Source organism: Arvicanthis niloticus, chromosome 15 (assembly GCF_011762505.2).
Source record: "Arvicanthis niloticus isolate mArvNil1 chromosome 15, mArvNil1.pat.X, whole genome shotgun sequence".
NCBI lineage: Eukaryota > Metazoa > Chordata > Mammalia > Rodentia > Muridae > Arvicanthis > Arvicanthis niloticus.
Genome location: NC_047672.1, coordinates 48126015 through 48148226, shown reverse-complemented (window position 1 = coordinate 48148226; position 22212 = coordinate 48126015). Strand labels below are relative to the sequence as shown.

At 42.5% G+C, this 22212-nt stretch overlaps 2 protein-coding genes across 2 annotated transcripts in view; one reads left to right on the top strand and one right to left on the bottom strand.

Annotated features, from left to right (window-relative positions):
* Vwde (von Willebrand factor D and EGF domains) overlaps positions 1–22212 on the bottom strand; it is an 83253-nt gene that overhangs the window by 14860 nt on the left and 46181 nt on the right. The window contains 2 exon segments of the mRNA XM_034518934.3: positions 19637–19732; positions 19838–19933. Coding sequence (XP_034374825.3) covers positions 19637–19732; positions 19838–19933 — 192 coding nt within the window.
* Positions 1601–7476, top strand: LOC143434468 (uncharacterized). Its single transcript, XM_076913200.1, has 4 exons — positions 1601–1801; positions 3052–4571; positions 5219–5393; positions 6107–7476. Exons 2-4 carry the CDS (start codon positions 4510–4512, stop codon positions 6593–6595), a joined length of 726 nt encoding a protein of 241 aa, XP_076769315.1. The 5' UTR covers positions 1601–1801; positions 3052–4509; the 3' UTR covers positions 6596–7476.

Here is a 22212-nt window from a genome sequence, read left to right as displayed (position 1 = left end):
CTCAGAATTGAATGATTATTGCTAATTCCTTTCCATCTTCCCACAACGAAAGGCTGGTAGGGAGATCATGGTAAGGTCTTTGTAACAGACAAGGATTGGTAGATGAGGCCTCGGATGTAGGGTGTGTCTCAGTGTTGTTTTCTGAAACAGGGTCTCCTGTATCCCATGTTAACCTTGAGATCAGATAATCCTGCTTTCACTTTCCAAGAGCTAGGCTTACAACAGGATCCTCCAAGGACTGTGGGGACAGCACTAGTCACTGAGAGAGACCTGTGTTTCTTAATGGTGAGGTCTACACCCCAACCCCACTATACATGTAAACATTTAGTTCCATGCCCACCAGCTATTCCATATTGTTGCTGTAACATGCCTGCAAATCATTGATACAGAGACAAACTCTGACTCCAGGAAAAGTTGTGCTGACCACATATTCTCTTAAGTTCTGTGACCTGTATGACATCTGCTAATCTTAAGAAATTCCACAAAGCTTTGCATAGGACCCATCAAATTAATGATCAGTATGCTCACTTGTATCTAAAATGACCTGAGTCAGAGCTAACCACCAGGCGACATGACACTTCCTGCATCTTCATATGAGCTACTTGTGCTTTTGTGGGGTTTTCCCCCTTTATACGTTGACAAAGAAAGATATTTGGGGCCTTGGCTTTGCTACTAATTTGGAGCTATGGTTCTGATCAGTGAGTAGTTGGGGATGCATACAATAAACCATTCCTGTTGGACCTAGATAGGCATTTGTGTGGTTTGTGGGGAGACTTGTGATACTGACATACACTTTGTCCCTCACTCTGACACCGAAATATGTCTTTAGTATTGTCCTACACTCTCTGCCTGCACCTCTTTCTCAACCTTGGTTCACTATAATCATTTTTCAGACACAATCTCATGGTGTGTCTCACAGAGCCCTGTAAGCAATCCTGTTTGTGTGTCCTGGGTGCATATAGGAGCACCCCACACTCAGCCCAGAACCTTTTTCATTTCTGGCTCCACTAATTCACTTTCCTGTGTCAAGAGATCTCCACACTGTTGCAAGCACCATTGTGGATGCACATGTCTCTCCCAGGACATCTGGGGGGGGGGGGCAACTTTGGAATGCTAAGCACATGGCTTCTATGACTCTACCCTCCTATCACACAGCCACATTGCAACCTGCCCTGCAGGCTCTTCCTAGATGTGCTTTCAAACAACTGTAAATGATGAGGCAGGACATCTGTCCTCTTCCACATTCATCCTGGTGTGATTTCTCAGCAGTCTTTAATGGTTCATATTGCAGAATAAGGACAACTGGAGGTAGGAATGAGACAAGGACTATCTGGACAAGGCTTGGAAAGGAAACACTCAGTTGCACACATAGGAATTACTTTGGTGTTTCCAGTCAAACCTTGAGCAAATTCTGGCTTTGTAAGGAGGACGTGCTTGATGGCTATGATCCAGGAGAGTCTCCAGGAAAGGGTACCTTAGCTTCCTGTCAGTGCAGGGAGAACATTAGCAGGGAGCCAAAGGCAGTAGCCCACGACATCAGCAGTTCCTTCTTGAACATTCTATTGTCTCCCAGAGAGTCCTGGGCATCCCCTGTGATGTCACCATTGTTGTAGTGACGACAAGTGCAGCAACGTGTCTCATTCAATGTCTGCAGGATACTGTAGAAACATGTTTTCTCGAGTGAGAAGATTTTTTCGGAGAGCAGAGGTGGACATGACAGAGATGAGGGAAAAGAGGAAGGAGGCTGGCCTTTCAGCTGAGAGCAATGAAGGACGAAGGAGGTGGTCTTGGCGAATGTGGAGTAAGTCCTGGGCAGTGCATGTTGAGAATCAGGGCAGGGCTGGGCTTGAGCTGGCCTTTTGAGCAATGGGGCACAGGAACTGGAGTCTCTAGGAAGCAAAAGGATTTCCATGATTATCACAGTTCTTGAACATGAAGGATTTCAGAACATTACTTTCTCCATCCCTTAAGGCAAGAGATGGCAAGTCCAAAGCTGTTATTATGCACACTACAAGTCTTTACTTTTACTGGGTATTATGGGCATTTCAAGGGGGAAAATTATATCATCAGGAGTCACAGAGAGTCTAACCTTTGACAATTTAGGGCAGGACATCACTGCACTTCACTTTATAGCTTCAGTGGTTACATGACGTTGAACTCTGTACAGTTGATAATAATCCTGGAGAAGTCATCTCTCCCGTCACTATAAGCATGTGTAGGGAAACTGAGGAGACACCTGGCTGCTAACATCTCCTGGTCTCTGTTGAGTGATGGGAGAGCTGAGATCCACTGAGGTGGCACCTCAAGCCTGAGCCAAACTCTTTGTTGTGTTGTTCGGCTCCAGACATGTTGTCCTTGTGTTTTGGCCTCAGGGTGGTTGTTGGTAACCACACACTACCCCTAGCTCTGGGCCACTATGTTGTGGCCCACACTGCCCCACACTTGGGGCTAAGTGATCTGGTCAAGAGAGAGAGTAGAGATGGAGGGGCAAGAGATGGGAAGAATGGAGACAAGACTGAGGGTGTGACCAAATCTCATTTACTGTCTCTTGTCTCCTATATTGCCTCCCTCTTATCATCTCCTCTTATTGTCTCCTTCTTATTGTCTCCTGTCTCTTGCCTCCCTCTTCTTGTCTCCTCATTGTCTCCTTATTGTCTCCTGTCTCTTACCTCCCTCTTATTGTCTCCTCATTGTCTCCTTATTGTCTCCTGCCTCTTGCCTCCCTCTTACTGTCTCCTCCTACTGCCAGGAAATCCTGGGTATTTATAAGCACAAGCAGGGGTACACAGCTGAAGACTCTTTATCATGTGCACCATGCAGCTGGGGTCACTAAACAGCAAATCAAGATATGTGGACAAAACTAGATGTTTACCAGAGTGGGCTCAGCTGTTGTAGGCTGTTGAAAACCAAGTCTGCTATCAGGGTAATATGGTTCGAGGTGGCTGCAAAGTTGATAGTCACTTTCTGCTAAAAGTCGGCTCCCAACAGGTGGTCTGTATACACTATATGCATTCTCACTATGCAAGTTCATTGGGTTTCCTCTACCTGCAGTGGTTGGCAGAAGGACATCATCCCCTGCAAGTGTCCTCATGAAGAAGCTGGCCAAGGAGGAGGAGGAGAGGCTGACAGAAGAGCTGCAGCTCATTACCCAGAAGAGAAAGGAAGAGAGAGATCATATTATCTTTCTCACGGAGGAGGGATCCTTTAAAAAGAGGTGTACATTGCTCCAAACCCTGTGGTGTCAGTATGGAATCTGTAGTGTCACTCTCATCTTATCCATTTAAGGTGGTGGGTTCTAGAAAGCTGTACCTCCAGAACATCCCTGTGCCCTACCTCCTGTCCCTAAATACTTCTTAGAGGAAAGGCAGAACGTGAAGCTTGGTCAGGAGGGAGTTGGGAAATGCACTCTTCTGCTTCCTCCAATGAAAAGTTGAATTGTGGTCAGAGGAAAGAAGTCAGGGATGGAGGTAGTGGAGAGTGAGTTCCCAGCATGCATTTGGAAAGCCCTTACCAAGCTGTGGCTTTGTGAGGTTCTAGGTGCTGTTTATGGTGAGTCTTTGTGCTTGGATGTCAGGTGACTGAGTGCTGGATGCTCCTGGCAGCAGCTGGAGGGGCCTGGTCCCACATTGTTCATCTCAGTGCTTGAGTAGAAGGCCTGAGGCTCACGACTGTTCCTCTATGTCTGTGTGCCTTATACTCTGAGACAGCAATGTTGCATGCATTTCTTCTGCATCTCATTGTGCTCTCTCTTTTGCTGTCTCTATTCCTCTTTCTCATCCTCTGACTCTGTTCTCTTTTCTCATTCTTGTGGGTTTGTCCAATTTTGTGAGTCCAGGTATGTGTGTGCACATGTACATCCATGTGCATACATTTTATATGTTTCCATTTCTCTCCACACTTTGGAATCTAGGGTTCTGTGATTTGGCCTGGGGATTGACCTGTATAACAGTTTCAGGGTGATGTGAGTGCTGAGGTCTGGGAGGCCTCACTATACATTGCACTGCTCTTTGCCTATGTCATCACAATTGTCCATACATTTTTATTCCTTGGGCAGATTATAAAGCTGTGGAGATATCTGGTCTCATCTCCAGAATTATGTGTAATGTCTGTCTCTACACTGTAATTATCCAAGATGTAGAATCCCTTTTATGAAAACAGGCTGGACAAATACTTGTGGCCTAGGCTCTTGAGACCATACCTGTCTAGACTGCCCTCCAACCCTACAGAGTGAACATAGGGCACCCTCCATCTGGAATCCTAACATTTGATGTGCTGGGGCCAGGATAAAAAGTTTTCAAAGGTGAAGAACATGCCAGTACATAGAATCAAGAATGTGGCCTTCCCAGGCTGGGGCAGTACAGAATCCAGGCTGAGTTCATATGTTCCTGAAAGCCCATGTTCATGGAATCCAATCTTCCTGGGGCCAGGTCCTTCCCCAGGCTAAATCCACAGTATGAAGTACTGAAGTGCAAAGAGAAGAAGGCCATGTCTTTTTGACACAACTTAGAGATGGACACCTTCAAGGCCTATGAAACCCAACAGCAGCTCAAGAAAGAGACTCACTTCTATAGGTAAGTACTGGTCAGGGAGACCTGCATTTGTGGAATGGCCATTTCTACATTCCTTTGAGTCTGGACTAGAGAGTCTGAAGGTCTGTCTCTCCCTTCTGCTTTTTAGCCATGAGTGTGCCTTGGGCCTTTTGGACTGCATCTTCATAAGTCTGAAAGAGACTGTCACACCTCCCAGCGTTGGTCAGGCATCCTCAGGAGCCTCTCGATAGAACAATGGTTCAGATCCTGAGAGGTTTATTATGCAGTACTCTGCCTCTGGGACTAAGGCAGGGTGTTACAGAGCTGAGTGGGATGGAACGTGTAGATCCTATGCCCTCTCCTTGGTTCTACTGACCTACGTTGATGGTATTTGCCCCCTACTACTTGATGTTGCCCCAGTGCATTGGGCTGTCATGGATAGATGGAGATCCCTCTTCCTTTTTTTTTTTGAGAGACATGGGCCTTATTGTTATTTGGGCTGCAGCCACCATTTTTTTTTCTTCCCTGAATTGGCTGTTTGCTGTTTGTGCAGCTGTGATGGATGTAGGAGATATATTGTGTTAGATCTTCATGGGAACCTAGGTCCTGGTGGAGTTAATGGCACTTGGAAGTAGTAATGGGAGGAAGTAGGAGGCTGCAGGATCTTACTATGCAGATGTTGTTTTCAGCAAGCTGCAGAAGAGGATAATGCTTGAGAAGGATCTTCTACATGAGCATTTGGACACACTGAACCAGGCAGTGTACATTGACTTTCGTGTAATCCAAAAATATTTGGTTGGCTTTAACCTAAATGATGAAGAGGAACAGGAGAAGACCAGCAACCTCCAGACCCAACACCATCAGGTAGGGACAAACATCTGAGTTTGACTAATACTGTCTGATGACATTTGCACATTGGATCCATGTTTGCTTTAGCCCAGCACCTTTCTAATCCATACTCCCAACCAGCCACCCACCTCATGCAATGTAGTTGTTCATTGTTCTGTCTATGCACAAGTATTCTGGGATGTTAGTCTTTTGTGAGACACTGAATTATGGGCAAGTGTACCTTGTTGCTCTGCTTGAAGCTGCAGTCCAATAAATTTAACAGATAAATAACCTGTCACATTCCTGCATTTTGTCATGATAGGAGGGTTGCTGTGCAGAGCTTTGAGTGAGTTCTGGGTCCTGAGACAGAGTCATGCAGAGGTTCATGTGACATGATAGGTCCAAGCACCTTGGAGGGATTATAGCCAAGTACAAATGTCAAATGAGTGTTCTCGTTGTCCTTGACCTGGGTGGCATGTGGCCTTCTCCTTTCTTCCTGTAACCCAATGAGGTCTTTTCCACTGCCCTGTTCTTGGTTTGCACTGATAGAAGTCTGAGAGGCAGCTTCTTAGCCCATGTTTTTGTGAGTGTTGCTGGATATTTTGCCCTGCCTGCAGATTTAGCAGCAATGGTTCCAGTTAAAAGATCAATGTTGACTGTCTTGTGGTGGTGGGAGGCAGCAGCCTGAGAGCTGACATGCAGGTCTTTACGGAGAAGCCTATGTCTTAATAACTGCCTTCCTCTCCCAGGTCTCAGAAACTGCAAGAGGGCTGAAATTGGCCACATCCCAGAAAGAGCACCCCCTACAGGATGAGTTGCCACCTTCTCAAGAGAATGAGATCCCGACTGAGCAGGAAGAGATTGAGATCCTGACTGAGCAGAATGAGATCCTGACTGAGCAGGAGGAGATTGAGATCCTGACTGAGCAGGAGAATGAGATCCTGAGTGAGCAGGAGGAGCGCCTGGCCATGACGCAGTTTCTATGTAGTCAGATTGCCTCGGAGAAAGAAAAGATCAACTGCCTCCGAGCTGAGATTTCAGAGATCCAGAGCCGCCAGCAGCATGGACACAGTGAGACGGAGGAATACTCCTCTGACAGCGAGAGCGACAGCAAGGATGAGGAGGAGCTACAGGTCATTCTGGAAGACCTACAGAGGCAGAATGAAGAGTTAGTAATCAAGAACGATCACTTGAACCAAGCAGTTCACGAGGAACGGAAGGCCATGATTGAGCTTTGAGTGCAGCTCCCGCTGCTCCAGATGCAGGGAGCTAAGTCTGAGCAGCAGCTACAGGAGGAGGAGGAGCCTGAGAGGCGAGGTGGCACAGCCCTCCCCCCCAACGGTGTCCTCGAGGTGAGAGCAGCCAAGGAGCAGGCGAAGCCCTCGCCCAGCAAAGACCAAAAGGAGACACCCATCTGAACTGCTGGCTGGGCCCTGTGCATTATATTGTAAGCAAGAGTCAGCTGCCTTTCCTTTCCTGCTGGACATTCTGTAAAGGTTCTCAGAGAAGCTCCCTCTTGCACACGTCTGACTCCGAGTCAGGCTCAGGTCCTGGGAAGATGAAGTGGTGGACACATGGGGGGCTTGCAGGGAACACAGGCATTTCCAGATAGTGTCAGCTTATTTGAAAATTAACTTTCTTTGTTAAAAAATAACTATTTTTTAAAAAGCTGCTAAGCTCCATCCTCAACAGACAGAGAATTCCTTGGATAAATCTTCTTCCACATAGTTCCTTCATCAGTGTCAATAAGCCCTAAGTGAGGCAGCCTGGCTGATTTGGGCTCTGATTCCCTTTCCTGTCCTTTCAAGACCAATTGAGAGAGAATTGAGGTGACTGTTGCCACCAACTGTCCAAGAGGAGAAACAGCTGTAGTCTGTGCTGCTAAGTGTGCAGTGAGAGAAAGCTGCTCAACAATGTTTTCTTTAGGGTTTGTTTCAAGTTTCGTTTTCCAATGTTTGCATTTTTATTATGGCATAGGGAAGTTATATGTTCTTGTTATCGTTTTTCATTTTGGTGTTTGCTTTTAATTCTTTATATTAACTGTTCTTTTTTAAGCATGTTTTTTTTTTAAATTTTCATTTATTTATGAATAAAAATTGATTTGCAACTCTTGACTCTTAAGACCATCTTCCTTATTCATGTGTTCTGTCCCCTCCTGTAGACCTAGAACACACAGGCAGAGTTGGATCTCTGTAAGTTCCAGGCAGACTGCCCAACACAAAAATTCAAGCCACCAAGGGTACACAGGTGATGATGTCTTTTGAGTGGATAATGTAGCTTCCACCATGGATACACACTTTATGATGTATTTCCTACTCCTAAGTTATAGCTCTCTATAGCAGACATTCTCTACTGACCAGGTGAACCAGATATTATGTAATATACTGGCATTGCTCTACAGCTGCTGAGGAAATAACAACATTCACAAAGGAGGATACAATAAATCAGGAGTCCCAGAAGTATGTGCCTCAGCTTTTCTTGCAAAACATCATCAGTGATGTCCACACAACAGATAAAATGACCTTCCAAGTCATGCTCTGAAATAACTGTTGATAGATGCTATTGTTCTTGAACATACATTTGCTGTGTTTGTTAGTATCATTTAGATTTACTTTTATTATCTCTGTGAATGGTTCTTTTTCCTACTGTATGTCTGCAGTCCCTCCTGAGTCTAGTTCCCTCAGAGGCCAGAAGAAGGTATAATAGCCATGTTGTAGATGATTGTTAGGCACCATGTGAGTCTTCTGAGAGAACAGCAGATGCTCTAAGCTGTGGGTCATCCTCATACCTCCTGCAGTTGGCTCCTTTCCTTCTAGGGCATGTGGTGTGTTAGGTGGACTGGATCACACCCAGTCAATGGAGAAATGTGTCCTGTCCAGCAGGACATTAAATAGGGGTCCAGGGAGATCACCTGAAAGAGAGCAGGGGCTGGGGAGGTAGCAGGCAAAGACGCAAAGAACAGCGACCTGTCTATAGGCTGATCAGATCGCAATTTTTACTTTTTCACACACAGGTTAGATACACAAAAATGCAGGATGTGGGGAAGGGGACGATGCAGAAGCATAGGTGTTCAGGGGGAGTACAGATATCTTCCAGAACAGTGTGTCAGCTGGGTGAAGGTTCAGGGGACAGGCCACTATGACTCCGCCTATGATTCACTTGTCCTAATCTAAGTTGGTACTATCTACCCAAGGTCACCTATCTACAAGGTCTATGACTAGAGCCTGGCAACTATCTGTTTGTTTACAATAGCTTCTAGCCATCTGTTCTAGTGTTTTTCCACAGAGACCAAGACTTTGTGCTAGCAGGCATGCATGTTAAGCGTACTGCTGTCTTCAGGCCTATGGCTGAGTCTAGGCCTTTAGTGTATAGACAGAGATGCCCCTGACAGAAATGTAGGTAGATGTGTAGGTACAGGTGCTTGAGCTGCTCATGGTCATTGTTGAGGCTGCCAGGCATCGATGCAGGTGTCTGGTGGGCCCACTGCTCTTCGTGTGTTCAGGATCATGCTCCAGCATCCCTTATTTTCAATTTTAGAGCAGATCTCTCACCTCTAATGTACGGAGATGATGGAGATTAGGCATACACTTAAAACTCGTAACTGAGTGTAGCCTCATGTAGGAAGTACCGGGACAATGAATCCATCTTGATAACAAGAAAAGTGTCTTAATCTAAGCAATTTGGGGAGGAAGCTCAAGAGCAGCCACTGTGAATGGAGTGTGCAGCTGTGACCACATGTTTCTGATGGGGATCAACATGTGCAAGGGTGGAGCCTTGGAGGGACAGTTGAAGCTGCTCTTTTGTCATAGCAGACAGATCTGGGAGTCCATTGAAGAAGTGCTCCTTCCAGGTGACTGTTATGTGATATATGGAATGGAAGTGACTGATGGACACTGGAGATCAGTCAGAGAGTTAAAGTGTTAAGGAAGTATTCCACAGTCACTGCAAAGCAGAACATGTAAAAGCTCAGCAGCCAGAGCATCAGGGAAGCAGCTTTGGTTCCTCTCTCCCATAGGTCTTTGGCTTCTTATGAGCTGATTCTGACATCAAAGCCTTCATCAGTAGAACGCTAGAGGAAAGGTGAGACGAGATGTAGACCACTCCCATTTTACAGTTGTATTTGTGGGGTCCCCTTGAATATCCTAGTACCTTGAGGGAACTTGGTACTCACATCTGGGTCCTCACAACAGTGAATGATGTGTTTGGTAAATCCTACCAGATGCATATATTAACCTGGAGTTTTCTACTGGCACACATGACATGAGTCAATAGCTAATGTCAGCCTTTATCAGACTAACCTGTCCTTAAGGTACCATGTGGACTGAGGTTTGTTATATTCTCTTCCACCTAGCTAAACATTCCCAATCTTGAAAGCATTCAGTAAGCCATTCTCATGAAGCAGTCTTGAGATGGCAACAGTGTCAGCTGAGTGTCTTCATCCAGCCTACCCTGTAATTGTTATAGAAGATGAATTGGGTTCCAGACCTGGAATGTGATTTAGAGGTGGAGTATTTACCTAGCTTTCACAATGTAGTAGGTTGACCCCTAGTCTGGGGGCTACAGGAGAAAAACAATAAAATAAAGAACCCAATTGTATTTGAGGTGTAACCTACAACAAAAGGAGAATCCCCATACATGCTTTCAAGTCTCTCTAACCTCTTGGCTACCCCACAAACCCAGCATCCTCCATGGATTCCAATTTTGGTGTATTTTTATTAATGCACACATAATTCTAAGTGTGCAAACAAAGTGCACAATGTCAGGAATGCACCTCCCCCCACACACAAACACACACACACACACACACACACACACACACACACACACATCACCAAGATCATCAATGCAGATAAAGAGCTCATGAAATACCTTGGCTGAGATGATCAGCTGATGACATGGATCAACTGGTATCCATCTGTGGTGCCAAACTTAGAAACATAAGTTCCTTCCTTGAAAACAGCATGGAAAAAATGTATCTCCCACAGACTTTCTCTGACTTGTGTGTGTGTGTGTGCATTCATGAACCCATTATAACATTTTCCAATATGACTCAGAAGACCAACTACTGTGGAGGTGTGTACAGACCTCTGTTAATGTGATATGGCATCTTGCAGGTAACACTGACATAGTGGGCTTCTCCAATTCACCCTGCAACAGGACTATGGAAGGTTTTCAGTGTGGCTGTCTTTTGCATCACCCACCACAGAGAACAGCAAGAGCTTCATTTATTACGTGCTGCAGTTCCATAGGTGAGGCAAAGCCTCATCCCAATGAGAGGGTGGTAGGATTTGATGGCAGGAAAGAAATCAAAGATCAAATCAATCAATTAATAAACAAAGAGAATAATATAAACAGTTATGGAAACCAAGAGGTTTTTTTTGAGAAAATCAACAAGATATATAACCCCTTCCTGACATGAAATAAAAGCCAGAGAAACACTACCCAAATTAACAAAATCAGAAATAAAAAAGGGACATAACAACAGACACAGAGCAAATTAAAAAAAAAAAAATTAGGTGTAACTTCAGAAGCCTGTGCTCCAAAAAATTGGAAGATCTTCAGGAAATGTGAAATATTCTAGATAGATACGAATTACTAAAGTTAAATCCAGATCTAGTAACATAACTAAATGATCCTATAAACCCTAAGAAAATAGAAACAGTCATCAAAAGCCTTCCATATCCTCCTCCCCCAAATAAAAGGCCTGAACCACATAGGTTTAGGGCAGAATTGGACCAGATTTTTAATGAAGACCTAAGATCAATAGTCCTCCAACTATTCCACTAAATATAAATAAAACGAATATTGCCAAACTCCTTTTCTAAGGCCACAATCAAACTGGTAACTAAATCACACAAAGATACAACATGAAAAGGGAATTAGAGAGAAACTTCCACCATGAACACTGAAGGAAAATCACTCACAGAATCCAAGAACACATGAAAGACAGCATCAAAAATGGCCAAGTTGATTCATCGTAGAGATACAGGGGTGGTTCAATATAGGAACATCTATAAGTCAACCCAGAAAAATAACCCCACTGGAAAAAAACTACATTGTCATCTTATTAGATGCTGGAAAGCCTACACACCTTCTTGTTAAAAGTCCTGCGGAGTAGGGGAATACAAGATGCATACCTAAATATAATATAAAATAATATATAAAATAATTATTACATATAATATAAATATAATATAAAAGCAATAAACTGAAGCCAATAAAAACATCAAATCAATGAAGAGAAACTTAAAGCAATTTCACTAAATTCATGGCCAAGACAAGGCTACTAACTCCCTATCTCTTCAACAGAGTTCTTGAATTTTTAGCTAGAGCAATAAGACATCAAAAATACATCAAAGGGATGCACATAGGAAAGAAAATCGCACAGGAGGTGAAAGTATCAGTAAGTGAGTGCAGAGGGTTTACCAGAAAACACCTTCACTATCTCTGGAACAGTTTCTGTGTTCTCTTTGAACACATTCCCCAGATTTCACCCCAGTGGTGCTAGTTTCTTCTTAACAACTGCTAATTTCCAAGCTCCTGCAAGGCAGCATCAATTGTCCCAGTAACCCCATGTACTCTTGACCCTAACAGCAGAGCCATGGGCCTGAACCTGCCAAGTTCTACTTCTTGCTGGGCCTGGAACATGCAACCTTGTGCTATTACATCCTCACCAGATTTCAGTTTTAATGATCTCATTCACTGCCTAAGCTTCACAGACATGGAACTTGTTCTCTAGACTCACCTTGAACTCAGACATCTGATGGCTCTGTCTCCTCAGTGATGGGACTAAGGGCATAATCTACCATGCCTGGACCTAAGCTTTTGTCTGCCTGGATCTCTCTCTCTCTCTCTCTCTCTCTCTCTCTCTCTCTCTCTCTCTCTCTCTCTCTCTCTCTCTCTCCTAGACTGGCCTTGAATTTGGAGATCTCCTTAAGGTTTCCATGGTCACTATTCTTCAAGGTCTAGATCAAAAGCCTCTGCTTCCAGCCTAAAGTTCTGGACCACAGTGTGCTCTTAATTTTGGAATAGAAGTTTGTAACAGATATAAAAAAGACAAATTAAAACAATAAGCAGTTAATAACACTAAATGTGACATAACTATTGCTAGATCATATTCAAACACAATTACTTTAGCTGGTCGGGATCTTTCTGTGAGATCATTATTCCCTAAATCTGGTGATTTCCTTCAACCTAGGATCCAGCTCGATTTAACTTCCTAGTGCTCCGTTATGTATTGCACCTCATAGTTTGTTCTTTTCTTTATCAGCTTGTAAGAGTCATCAAAATACTTTTCCTGAAAGTGAACCAGAGGACAGTGTATGTTGGGTTTTTGTTAGACTTCCTTTTTCAGACAATCATTCTGACTCTCTTCATGTTAGCCTGTGCCTCCTCAATCTCTTCAAACAAGGACAAAACCCAGCCAGATTCTTCACCAAAATACCACAAAAACAGTTTCTAGGCCACATACTGACATCTTTGTCCTCTGAAACCTCTTGAGCCAGTGTAAATCAGCGTCAGCACCAATTTCTTCCACATTTTTTTGTAGAATGGGACAAAAGCACCACTTAATGCATTGAACCATTTCAATTTTTCCAAATCAAAAATCCCCAAATTCACATTCCTCCAACAAACACATGGTCAGGCCTAATCTACCAATATCCCATTTTTGGTATCAAAGTCTGACTTTGGGTTTATACTGCTGTTAAGAGACAGCATGACCAAAGAAATATGTATAAATACAACTTGTAATGGGCTAGCTTACTGGTTCTTAGGTCCCGATAGTTATAGCATTTGAGGAGCAAAGAGTTTACGTCCTCTTCTGAATTTGAACAGGAGAAGGCTTTGTCACCTGTAGCCAGGAGATGGGTCTCAATTCCCATCCCCTCAGTGACACACTTTCCCCACTAAGGGCACATCTACTTCAACAAGGCCTCGTAACTTAAGAGTGACACTCACAGAGCCAATCATATTCAAGCAACCACACCCAGTGTCTTAGTTAGGGTTTCACTGCTGTGAACAGACTCCATGACCAAGAGAAGTCTCACGAATGACATTTGGGACTGGTTTACAGCTTCAGAGTGAAGTTCAGTCTAGTACCATCAAGTCTGCAACATGTCAACATCCTTTCAGGCATGGTATAGGAGGAGCTCAGAGTTCTTCATCTTCATCTGAAGGCTGCTAATAGAATACTCTCTTCCAGGTAGGTAGGACTAGGGTATTAAAGTGTGGGGAGCCGACAGAAGGCGGCTATCATCCTTGCAGCCATCTTGAGCCATGTACCTTGACAAGAGACTTGATTACAATAGCCTACAACAGCCAAGCACACTCTGATAACATCTTGTTTTAGATACCCAGGATTTTCCCGTAGGTGTGTGAGACTTAAAGGTTTGTGACTTAGAGATCAGATTTAGAGACAAGACCTAAAGGCATGACTTAAAGTTGTGACTTAAAGGTGTGTCTTAGAAGTGAGACATATAAAAAGGCAGACAGAAGAGATTATTAGGTATTAGGCACTTAGCACTTGAAAGAAGTAACCTGTACCTTGGAGGCACTAGGGACTAGGAACTCAAGACTTGGGACTTGGACTAGGAAGAGAGACTGAAGAATAAACAGGATTGAATCACACACACTCTGTCTGGTCTCCGTTCTTCTAGTTTGTCCTTACTCTCTCTCTTGCTGAACCCCGACCCCTGGACTGGAGCTGCCTGGGGCAGTGCGGGCTCTAACAATTTAGCCCCCAAGGCTTTTGGCAGTGCAGGTTCCAACATTGATAGAGCAGTTCCTGACATTTTGGTCCCCAAGCGCAGGGCAGAGCAGCTCTCAACATTAAAGCCTGAGCACACAGTGACACACCTACTCCAACAAGGCCACACCTCCAAATAGTGCCACTCCCTGGGCTTAGTATATACAAACCATCACATTCCACTCCCTAGCCCCCATAGGCTTGTTCTACCACATGAGTCTCTGGGGGCCATACCTAGCCATACTATTATAAAAACATATATTTAGACAATCTTCCAAATTGCCCACTTTCTATAGCAGTATCCACAATGTTAAAAGTCCAAAGTTCAAAGTCTCTTCTGAGATTCATCCAATCACTTAAGTATAATCCCCAAAGCAAGACAGGAAACCAGCTGGCCAAACAGCAAACCTCTCCTTGTCTGATATAAGAGTTGTCTTCGACTCTCTCTTTCCATTGTAATCTTTGTTGACTGCAAACTTTTTTTCTTGGCTGGTTCCACTTTCTGTTAGCAGCTTTCCTCATCGGGTATTCTATGGCTCTGGCATCTCAAAAATCTTAGGGTCTCCAAGGCTCTTTAAATGTTACAGCTTCTTGTTTCAATGGGATCCACACGTGACCTTTTGGGCTTCTCCAAGGGCTGGTGGCACATCTCCAGCTCTGCCCTCTGTAGTACTCTAAGTTCAGGTTGATCCACTCCATTGCTACTGCCTTTCTTAATGATCATCCCAAGGTACTGGCATCTCCAACATACTGTGGACTTCAGCTACAACGAGGCTTCACCAGTAGATGTTGGGAGTCGACTTGTAGCGGAAAGCGGCTAGCAGCTTTGCAGCCATCTCAAGCCATATACCCTGACATGAGACTTGTTTTTCAACAGCCTATAACAGCTGAAGCACACTCTGATATCCCACATATCTTTTGCCCCCAGCTGCAAGTTGCACATGGTAGCCACACCTGCAAGGCATGCAGTTCACATGCTGTCCACACGATATCCACGCCATACATGCCTGTAAGGTGCATGTGGTATCCATGCCTGTAAGGCTTATGTCATATCCACACCTGCAAGGCACGTGGTATCCACGCGCCTACAAGGCACGTGGCAAAAGCATATAAATACCCCAGATTTCCTTTCAATAAAGGAGACTTGAGACTTGATCAGAACCTCTGTCTTGTCTCCGTTCTTCGAATCTCTTCCCCTTTATCCCCACTCTCTCTCGATAGACCCTGACCCGTAGACCGGAGTGGCAGCTTAGACCTGGAAACCGTGGCCACCAAGCGTGGAGTGGAGAGGGCTGCAACACAGATCACTGTGGACTAAGGCTGGTGTTCAATAACAACAAAAACTACATAAAGCCACACACACAGAAGCTAAACAACACCCTACTCAATGATAATTTGGTCAAGAAAGAAATAAAAAAAACAAATTAAAGGCTTTTTAGAATTTAATGAAAATGAAGGCACATCATACCAAAACTTATGGGACACAATGAAAGCAGTGCTTAGAGGAAAACTCATAGCTCTAAGTGCTTTCTAAAAGAAACTGGAGAAATCATACACTCGCAGCTTGATAGCACAAATGAAAGCTCTAGAACAACAACAACAACAAAAGCAAATACACCCAAAAGGAGTAGACATCAGGAAATAACCAAACTCAGAGCTGAAATCAACCAAGTAGAAACAAAAAGAACTATACAAAGTATCAACGTAACCAGGAGCTGGTTCTTTGAGAAAATCAGCAAGATAGATAAACCCTTAGCCAGACTAACAAGAGGGCACAGAGACAGTATCCAAATTAATAAAATCAGAAATGAAAAGAGAGACATAACAACAGAAACTGAGGAAATTCAAAAATCATCAGATCCTGCTACAAAAGCCTATATTTAACCAAATTGGAAAATCTGGATGAAATGGACAATTTTCTAGACAGATACAAGGTGCCAAAGCTAAATCAGGAACAAATAAACCATCTAAACAGTCCCATAACCCCTAAAGAAATAGCAGCAGTCATTAAAAGTCTCCCTACCAAAAAAGCCCAAGACCAGATGGTTTTAGTGCAGAATTCTATCAGACCTTCCAAGAAGACCTAATACCAATACTCTTTAAACTGTTCCACAAAATAGAAACAGAAGTAACACTAAACAATTTGTTCTATGAAGCCACAATTATGCTCATACCTAAACCACACAAAGACCCAACAAAGAAAGAGAATTTCAGAACAATTTCCCTTATGAAAATTGATGCAAAAATACTCAATAAAATTCTTGCAAACCAAATCCAAGAACATATCGAAACGATCATTTACCACCATCAAATAGGCTTCATCCCAGGGATGCAGGGATGGTTCAATATAGCTAAATCCATCAACATTATCCACTACATAAACAAACTCAAAGAAAAAAAAACTACATGATCATTTCATTAGATACTAAAAAACATTTGACAAAATTCAACATCACTTCATGTTAAAAGTCTTGGAAAAATCAGGAATTCAAGACTCATACCTAAACACAGAAAAAGCAATATACAGTAAGCCAGTAGTCAACATCAAACTAAATGGAAAGAAACTTGAAGAAATCCCATTAAAATCAAGGACTAGACAAGGATGCCTACTCTCTCTCTATGTATTTAATACGGTACTTAAAGTTCTAGCTAGAACAATTAGACAACAAAAGGAGGTCAAATGGGATACAAATGGAAAGAAAGAAGTCAAAATTTCACTATTTGCAGATGATATGGTAGTATACTTAAGGGATCCCAAACATTCTACCAGAGAACTCCTAAACCTGATAAACAACTTCAGCAAAATGGCTGCATATAACATAAACTCAAACAAATCAGTAGCTTTCATATACTCAAAGGATAAACAGGCTGAGAAAGAAATTAGGGAAATGACATGATTTACAATAGTCACAAATCATATAAAATATCTTGGTTTGACTGTAACAAAGCAAGTGAAAGATCAGGGACTAGACAAGGATGCCCACTCTATCTCTATTCAAAACAGTACTTAAGGTTCTAGCTAGAACAATTAGACAGCAAAAGGAGGTCAAAGGCATACAAATTGGAAAGGAAGAAGTCAAAATAAGAATTTCAAATCCCTGAAGAAATAGATGATCTCAAAAGATGGAAACACCTCCTATGCTCATGAATTGGCAAGATTAACACAGAAAAAATGGTTATGTTGCCAAAAGCCATCTACAGATTCAATGTAATCCCCATCAAAATTCCAACTTAATTCTTCAGAGTTAGAAAGAGCAATTTTCAAATTCATTTGGAATAACAAAAAAACAAGGATAGCAAAAACTATTCTCAACAATAAAAGAACTTCTGGGGGAATCATCATCCCTGACCTCAAGCTGTACTACAGAGCAATAGTGATAAAAACTGCATGGTATTGGAATAGAGTCAGTCGGGATGATCAATGGAATAGAACTGAAGACCCAGAAATGAACCCACACACGTGTAGTCACTTGATCGTTGACAAAGGAGCTAAAACCATCCAGTGTAAATAAGACAGCATTTTCAACAAATGGTGTTGGTTCAACTGGAGGTCAGCATGTAGAAGAATGCAAATCAATCCATTCTTATCTCCTTGTACAAAGTCAAGTCCAAGTGGATCAAGGATCTCCACATAAAACCAGATACACTGAAACTAATAGAGGAGAAAATGGGGAAGAGCCTCAAACACATGAGCACAGGGGAAAATTTCCTGAACAGAACACCAATGGCTCATGCTCTAAGATCAACTATTGACAAATGGTACCTCATAAAATTGAAAAGCTTCTGTAAGGCAAAGGACACTGTCAATAGGACAATATGGCAAATCCATAGATTGGGAAAAGATCTTTACCAATCCTACGTCTGATAGAGGGTGAATATTCAGTATATTCAAAGAACTCAAAAAGTTAGACTCCAGAGAATCAAATACTCTTATTCAAAAATTGGGTACAGAGCTAAACAAAGAATTCTCAACTGAGGCATACTGAATGGCAGAGAAGCACCTAAGGAAATGCTGGACATCCTTAGTCATTAGAGAAATGCAAATCAAGACAGCCCCAAGATTCCACCTCACACCAGCCAGAATGGCTAATATAAAAAACTCAGATACCATCAAATTCTGGCCAAGATGTGGACAAAGAGAAACACTTTTCCATTTCTGGTGGGATTGCAAGCTGGTACAACCACTCTGGAAATCAGTGTGGTGGTTCCTCAGAAAATTGGACATAGTATTACCTGAGCATACCACTCCTGGGCATATACCCAAAAGATTCTCCAACATATAACAAAGACATATGCTCCACTATGTTCATAGTAGCCTTATACATAATAGCCAGAAGCTGAAAATAATCCAGATGTCCTTCAACAGAGGAATGGATACAGAATATGTGTGCATTCACACAATGGAGTACTTCTCAGCTATTAAAAAATAATGAATTCATAAAATTCACAGGCAAATGGATGGAGCTATAAAATATCATCCTGAATGAGGTAACCTAATCACTAAAGAACACACATGGTATGCCTTCACTGATAAGTGGATATTAGCCTAAAAGCTCACAATGCCCAAAATACAATTCACAGACCACAGGAAGCTCAAGAAGAAGGAAGACTGAAGTATGGGTGCTTCGGTCCTTCTTAGAAGAAGTAACAAAATACTCACGGGAGCAACTATGGATAAAAAGTGTGGAGCAGAGATTGAAGGAAAGGCCATCTAAAGACTGCCCCACCTGGGGATTCAACCCATATACAGTCACAAAACACAGAAACTACTGTGGATGCCAAGAAGGGCATGCTGGCAGGAGCCTGATCTGACTGCCTCCTGAGATGCTCTGCCAGAGCCTGACAAATTCAGAAGCAGGTGCTCACAGTCAACCACTGGACTGAGAAAGGGGTCCCCAATGGGGTCCCCAGTGGAAGAGTTAGAGAAAGGACTGAAGGAGCTGAAGTGGTTTGCAACCCTATAGGAACAACAATAATATCAACCATGTAGACCCCTGCCCCCAGCTCCCAGGGACTAAACCACCAATCAAGAAGTCCACATGCAGGAACCCATGGCTCCAGCCACATATGTAGCAGAGGATGGCCTTGTCAGGCATCAATAGTAGGAGAGGCCCTTGGTCCTGTGAAGGCTGGATGCCTCAGTGTAGGGGAATTTGAGGGCGGGGAGGCAGGAGTAAGTAGTTGGGTGGGGGAGCACTCACATAGGAGCAGGAGAGGGGGTATATGAGGTATATGAGGCTTGGGGGGAACAGGAAAAGGGGATATTTAAAATGTAATATCCAATAAAATAGAAAGAAGTGTTTTCTTAGAAAAAAAAAAGAAAAAGAAAATGAAACACTAGAAAACACTGGACACTGTCTTCAGATGACTCTTTCTTTCACTATTTCAAAGTGATATCTCCCAGAGCAGGAATAAAAGAGCAAGAATGAAAACACACAGATGAAAGCAGAAAGACTTTGTCTTACATTCTGCTGTACGCTGCCTTCATGAAGGTCTGCATTGACACTTTGAGAGTCTTCTTTGTTTTACTTACGTGTGTTGCACCGTTTCCCACTCCAACCATAAGCACAGGAACAAATATTCGGTCTCACACATTTTCCACCATTCATGCACAAAGGCTCACAAATGCCTTAGGTTAAAAAAACAAAACCACCAACAACAACAAAAAAAAACACGTCAAAAAACAAAGATTCATTTTTACCTGTGGTATGCAAATATTTTAGTGGTATCTTACTTGTCTGGCATCTCTTTCCGGTGTATCCACCACGACAGGTGCACACATTATTTCTCATGCAGAGGCCACCATTTTTACAGGGAGGGTGACAGACAGCTAAAAGAACAGAGGGCAGCAATGTGTGAACAGTACATATTGAATTATTATATATTGCACATTGGTTCAGAGGCTTGTTATCTACGGAGCCATAAGATAGGAAAATGTGCTATAAAAATAGAGGATCACAACTACAAGCCATTGCAACTGTCCTTCCTAAATAATAAAATGCAGAACTCAGAGCCATTGGCTGCCAGGAGGTTAACATCGTTAAAACACTTTAGTGCTGGAGTCTGCAATGGAATCCTGAGTGCCTTGTGAAATATAACTTATACCTCATCAGTGTGGAAAGCCAACTGTGAAATGATAATAAAGAAATAATGATAATGATAATAAATAATGATAATGATAAGAAATAATGATAATAAAGAGAATAAAGAAAGTGATCTGATGCTCAACTCAAAGTTAGGTTATATTTCCTCCTGTGCAAACTAGGAAGACCCTTAACCATTTGTTACACTACTTTGTACAATTAATAGGAAACACTTTAAGCGAGCTTTAATCTAGTCATGTCACAGTGCAAGTTTATATAACTGGTTCCTCTGAATGCCGAGTAAAAATCTTTTAAATAATAAAATAAGATTCTTTTGTTGGGAATATTTGTTAGCTGTTTAATGTAACTTTCCTCATATTGACCATACAGGAGAAGCCAGATTAGGAAACAAACCTGAATGTTTGTCATTTCTCTGAGATGATTATTATTGCTTTGTGTTTCTCCCAAACATTAAGATTTAATGTTACTTGATTTTCTATGCAGTGTTGAGAATCGAGCCAGAGTTCTGCATGTGCTAAACAAGTGCTCTGACAGCCAGCTATACTATAGACCATGAATATTGAATTTTCTTGTGTGGTTTACTTATTTTTTTGTTTAATTTAAATTTAATTCTCCTTTATTGATAGATTGTTATGTGGATTTTAGTTTGTTTTAAAAATTAATGTGTTTTAGTAAAAGAGCTGTTCAAACTGCCAGGTTGGATTAGATCCCCTTAATAACTGCTTCTGTAATTTCCACTCCCTCTAAAGAACACAATTGATTTTTAGAAGATTAACAAATGAAATAATACTTCCAATACAAAATATGCAATTGGATATTTTAATGAATACATGTAGCTGCGTGTATTACAAATGGTAATTATGTTCCCCAAAAACTATTTGCATGAGAGGGTCTCAATAAAGCTTCTGGGAACCTTTCCCAGTTGGTTCTGACTGGTAAATAAAAATTCCAGCAGCCAATAGATGGGGACACAGACAGAGGTGGGATTTTAGTATTTCCCAGGCTTCTAACAGGGAAAAGGATATCCTCCATGCTTTAGGAGAGAGGGGAGAGAGGGAAACAGAGAGGTCACCATGGGGAAGAGAAGCAAAAAGAGCACCCTGGGCTCTGGGTCAAGAAAACATGGCCTAGATGGTTGACCAAGAGAAGCCAAGATGGAACACAGAATTATTAAGTGTTAACTCAGAATTATAGGTTGGAGGTAGATTCTAGCAGCACAGAGGCTACACAGCTGCCCAGCAATTGGGCTGCTTAAAACATATTAATATATAAAGACTGTGTGACTCTTTCTCTCTCTCTCTCTCTCTCTCTCTCTCTCTCTCTCTCTCTCTCTCTCTCTCTCTCTCTTTCTCTCTCTCTCTCTCTCTGTGTGTGTGTGTGTGTTTCATTCAGGAACATCAACCATTGAGGTGGGTATTGACCCTACCGCTGATATTTATTAATTAATAATTCAGCAAGTAGATAGATTGTACTGATTTAGGTTACACCTCTGCAGGTACATACTGAGTCTATTTGTATGTGTGTGTGGGGGTGGGCAGCATGCAGATCAGAGAAGACAAATTTTAGAAGACAGCTCTCTCCTAACCCTGTGTAGATTCTGCAGACTGAACTCTGCTTTGAGGCTTCATAGCAACCATCTGTACCTAGGGAAACATCTCCTCAGCTTTGCAGATATTTTTTCCTAAATATGTATCCAATATAATTTTTTAATCATGGAAAAGAAAATTACAAGTTTTTTAATGTATCTGTGATGGTTTGAATAAGAATGGCTTCCATAGATTCCTATTTTTAAATGCTTAGTCACCAGGGACTAGGACTCTTTAATGGATTAGAAGAAATAGAAGTTGTGGCCTTGTTGGAGGAGGTGTGTCACTAGGGGTGGGAGTGGGGATGGGGTGGGGATGAGTTTTAAGCTTCTAAAGCCCATGCCAGGCAGTCTCGCTCTTGCTCTCTCTCTCTCTCTCTCTCTCTCTCTCTCTCTCTCTCTCTCTCTCTCTCTCTCTCT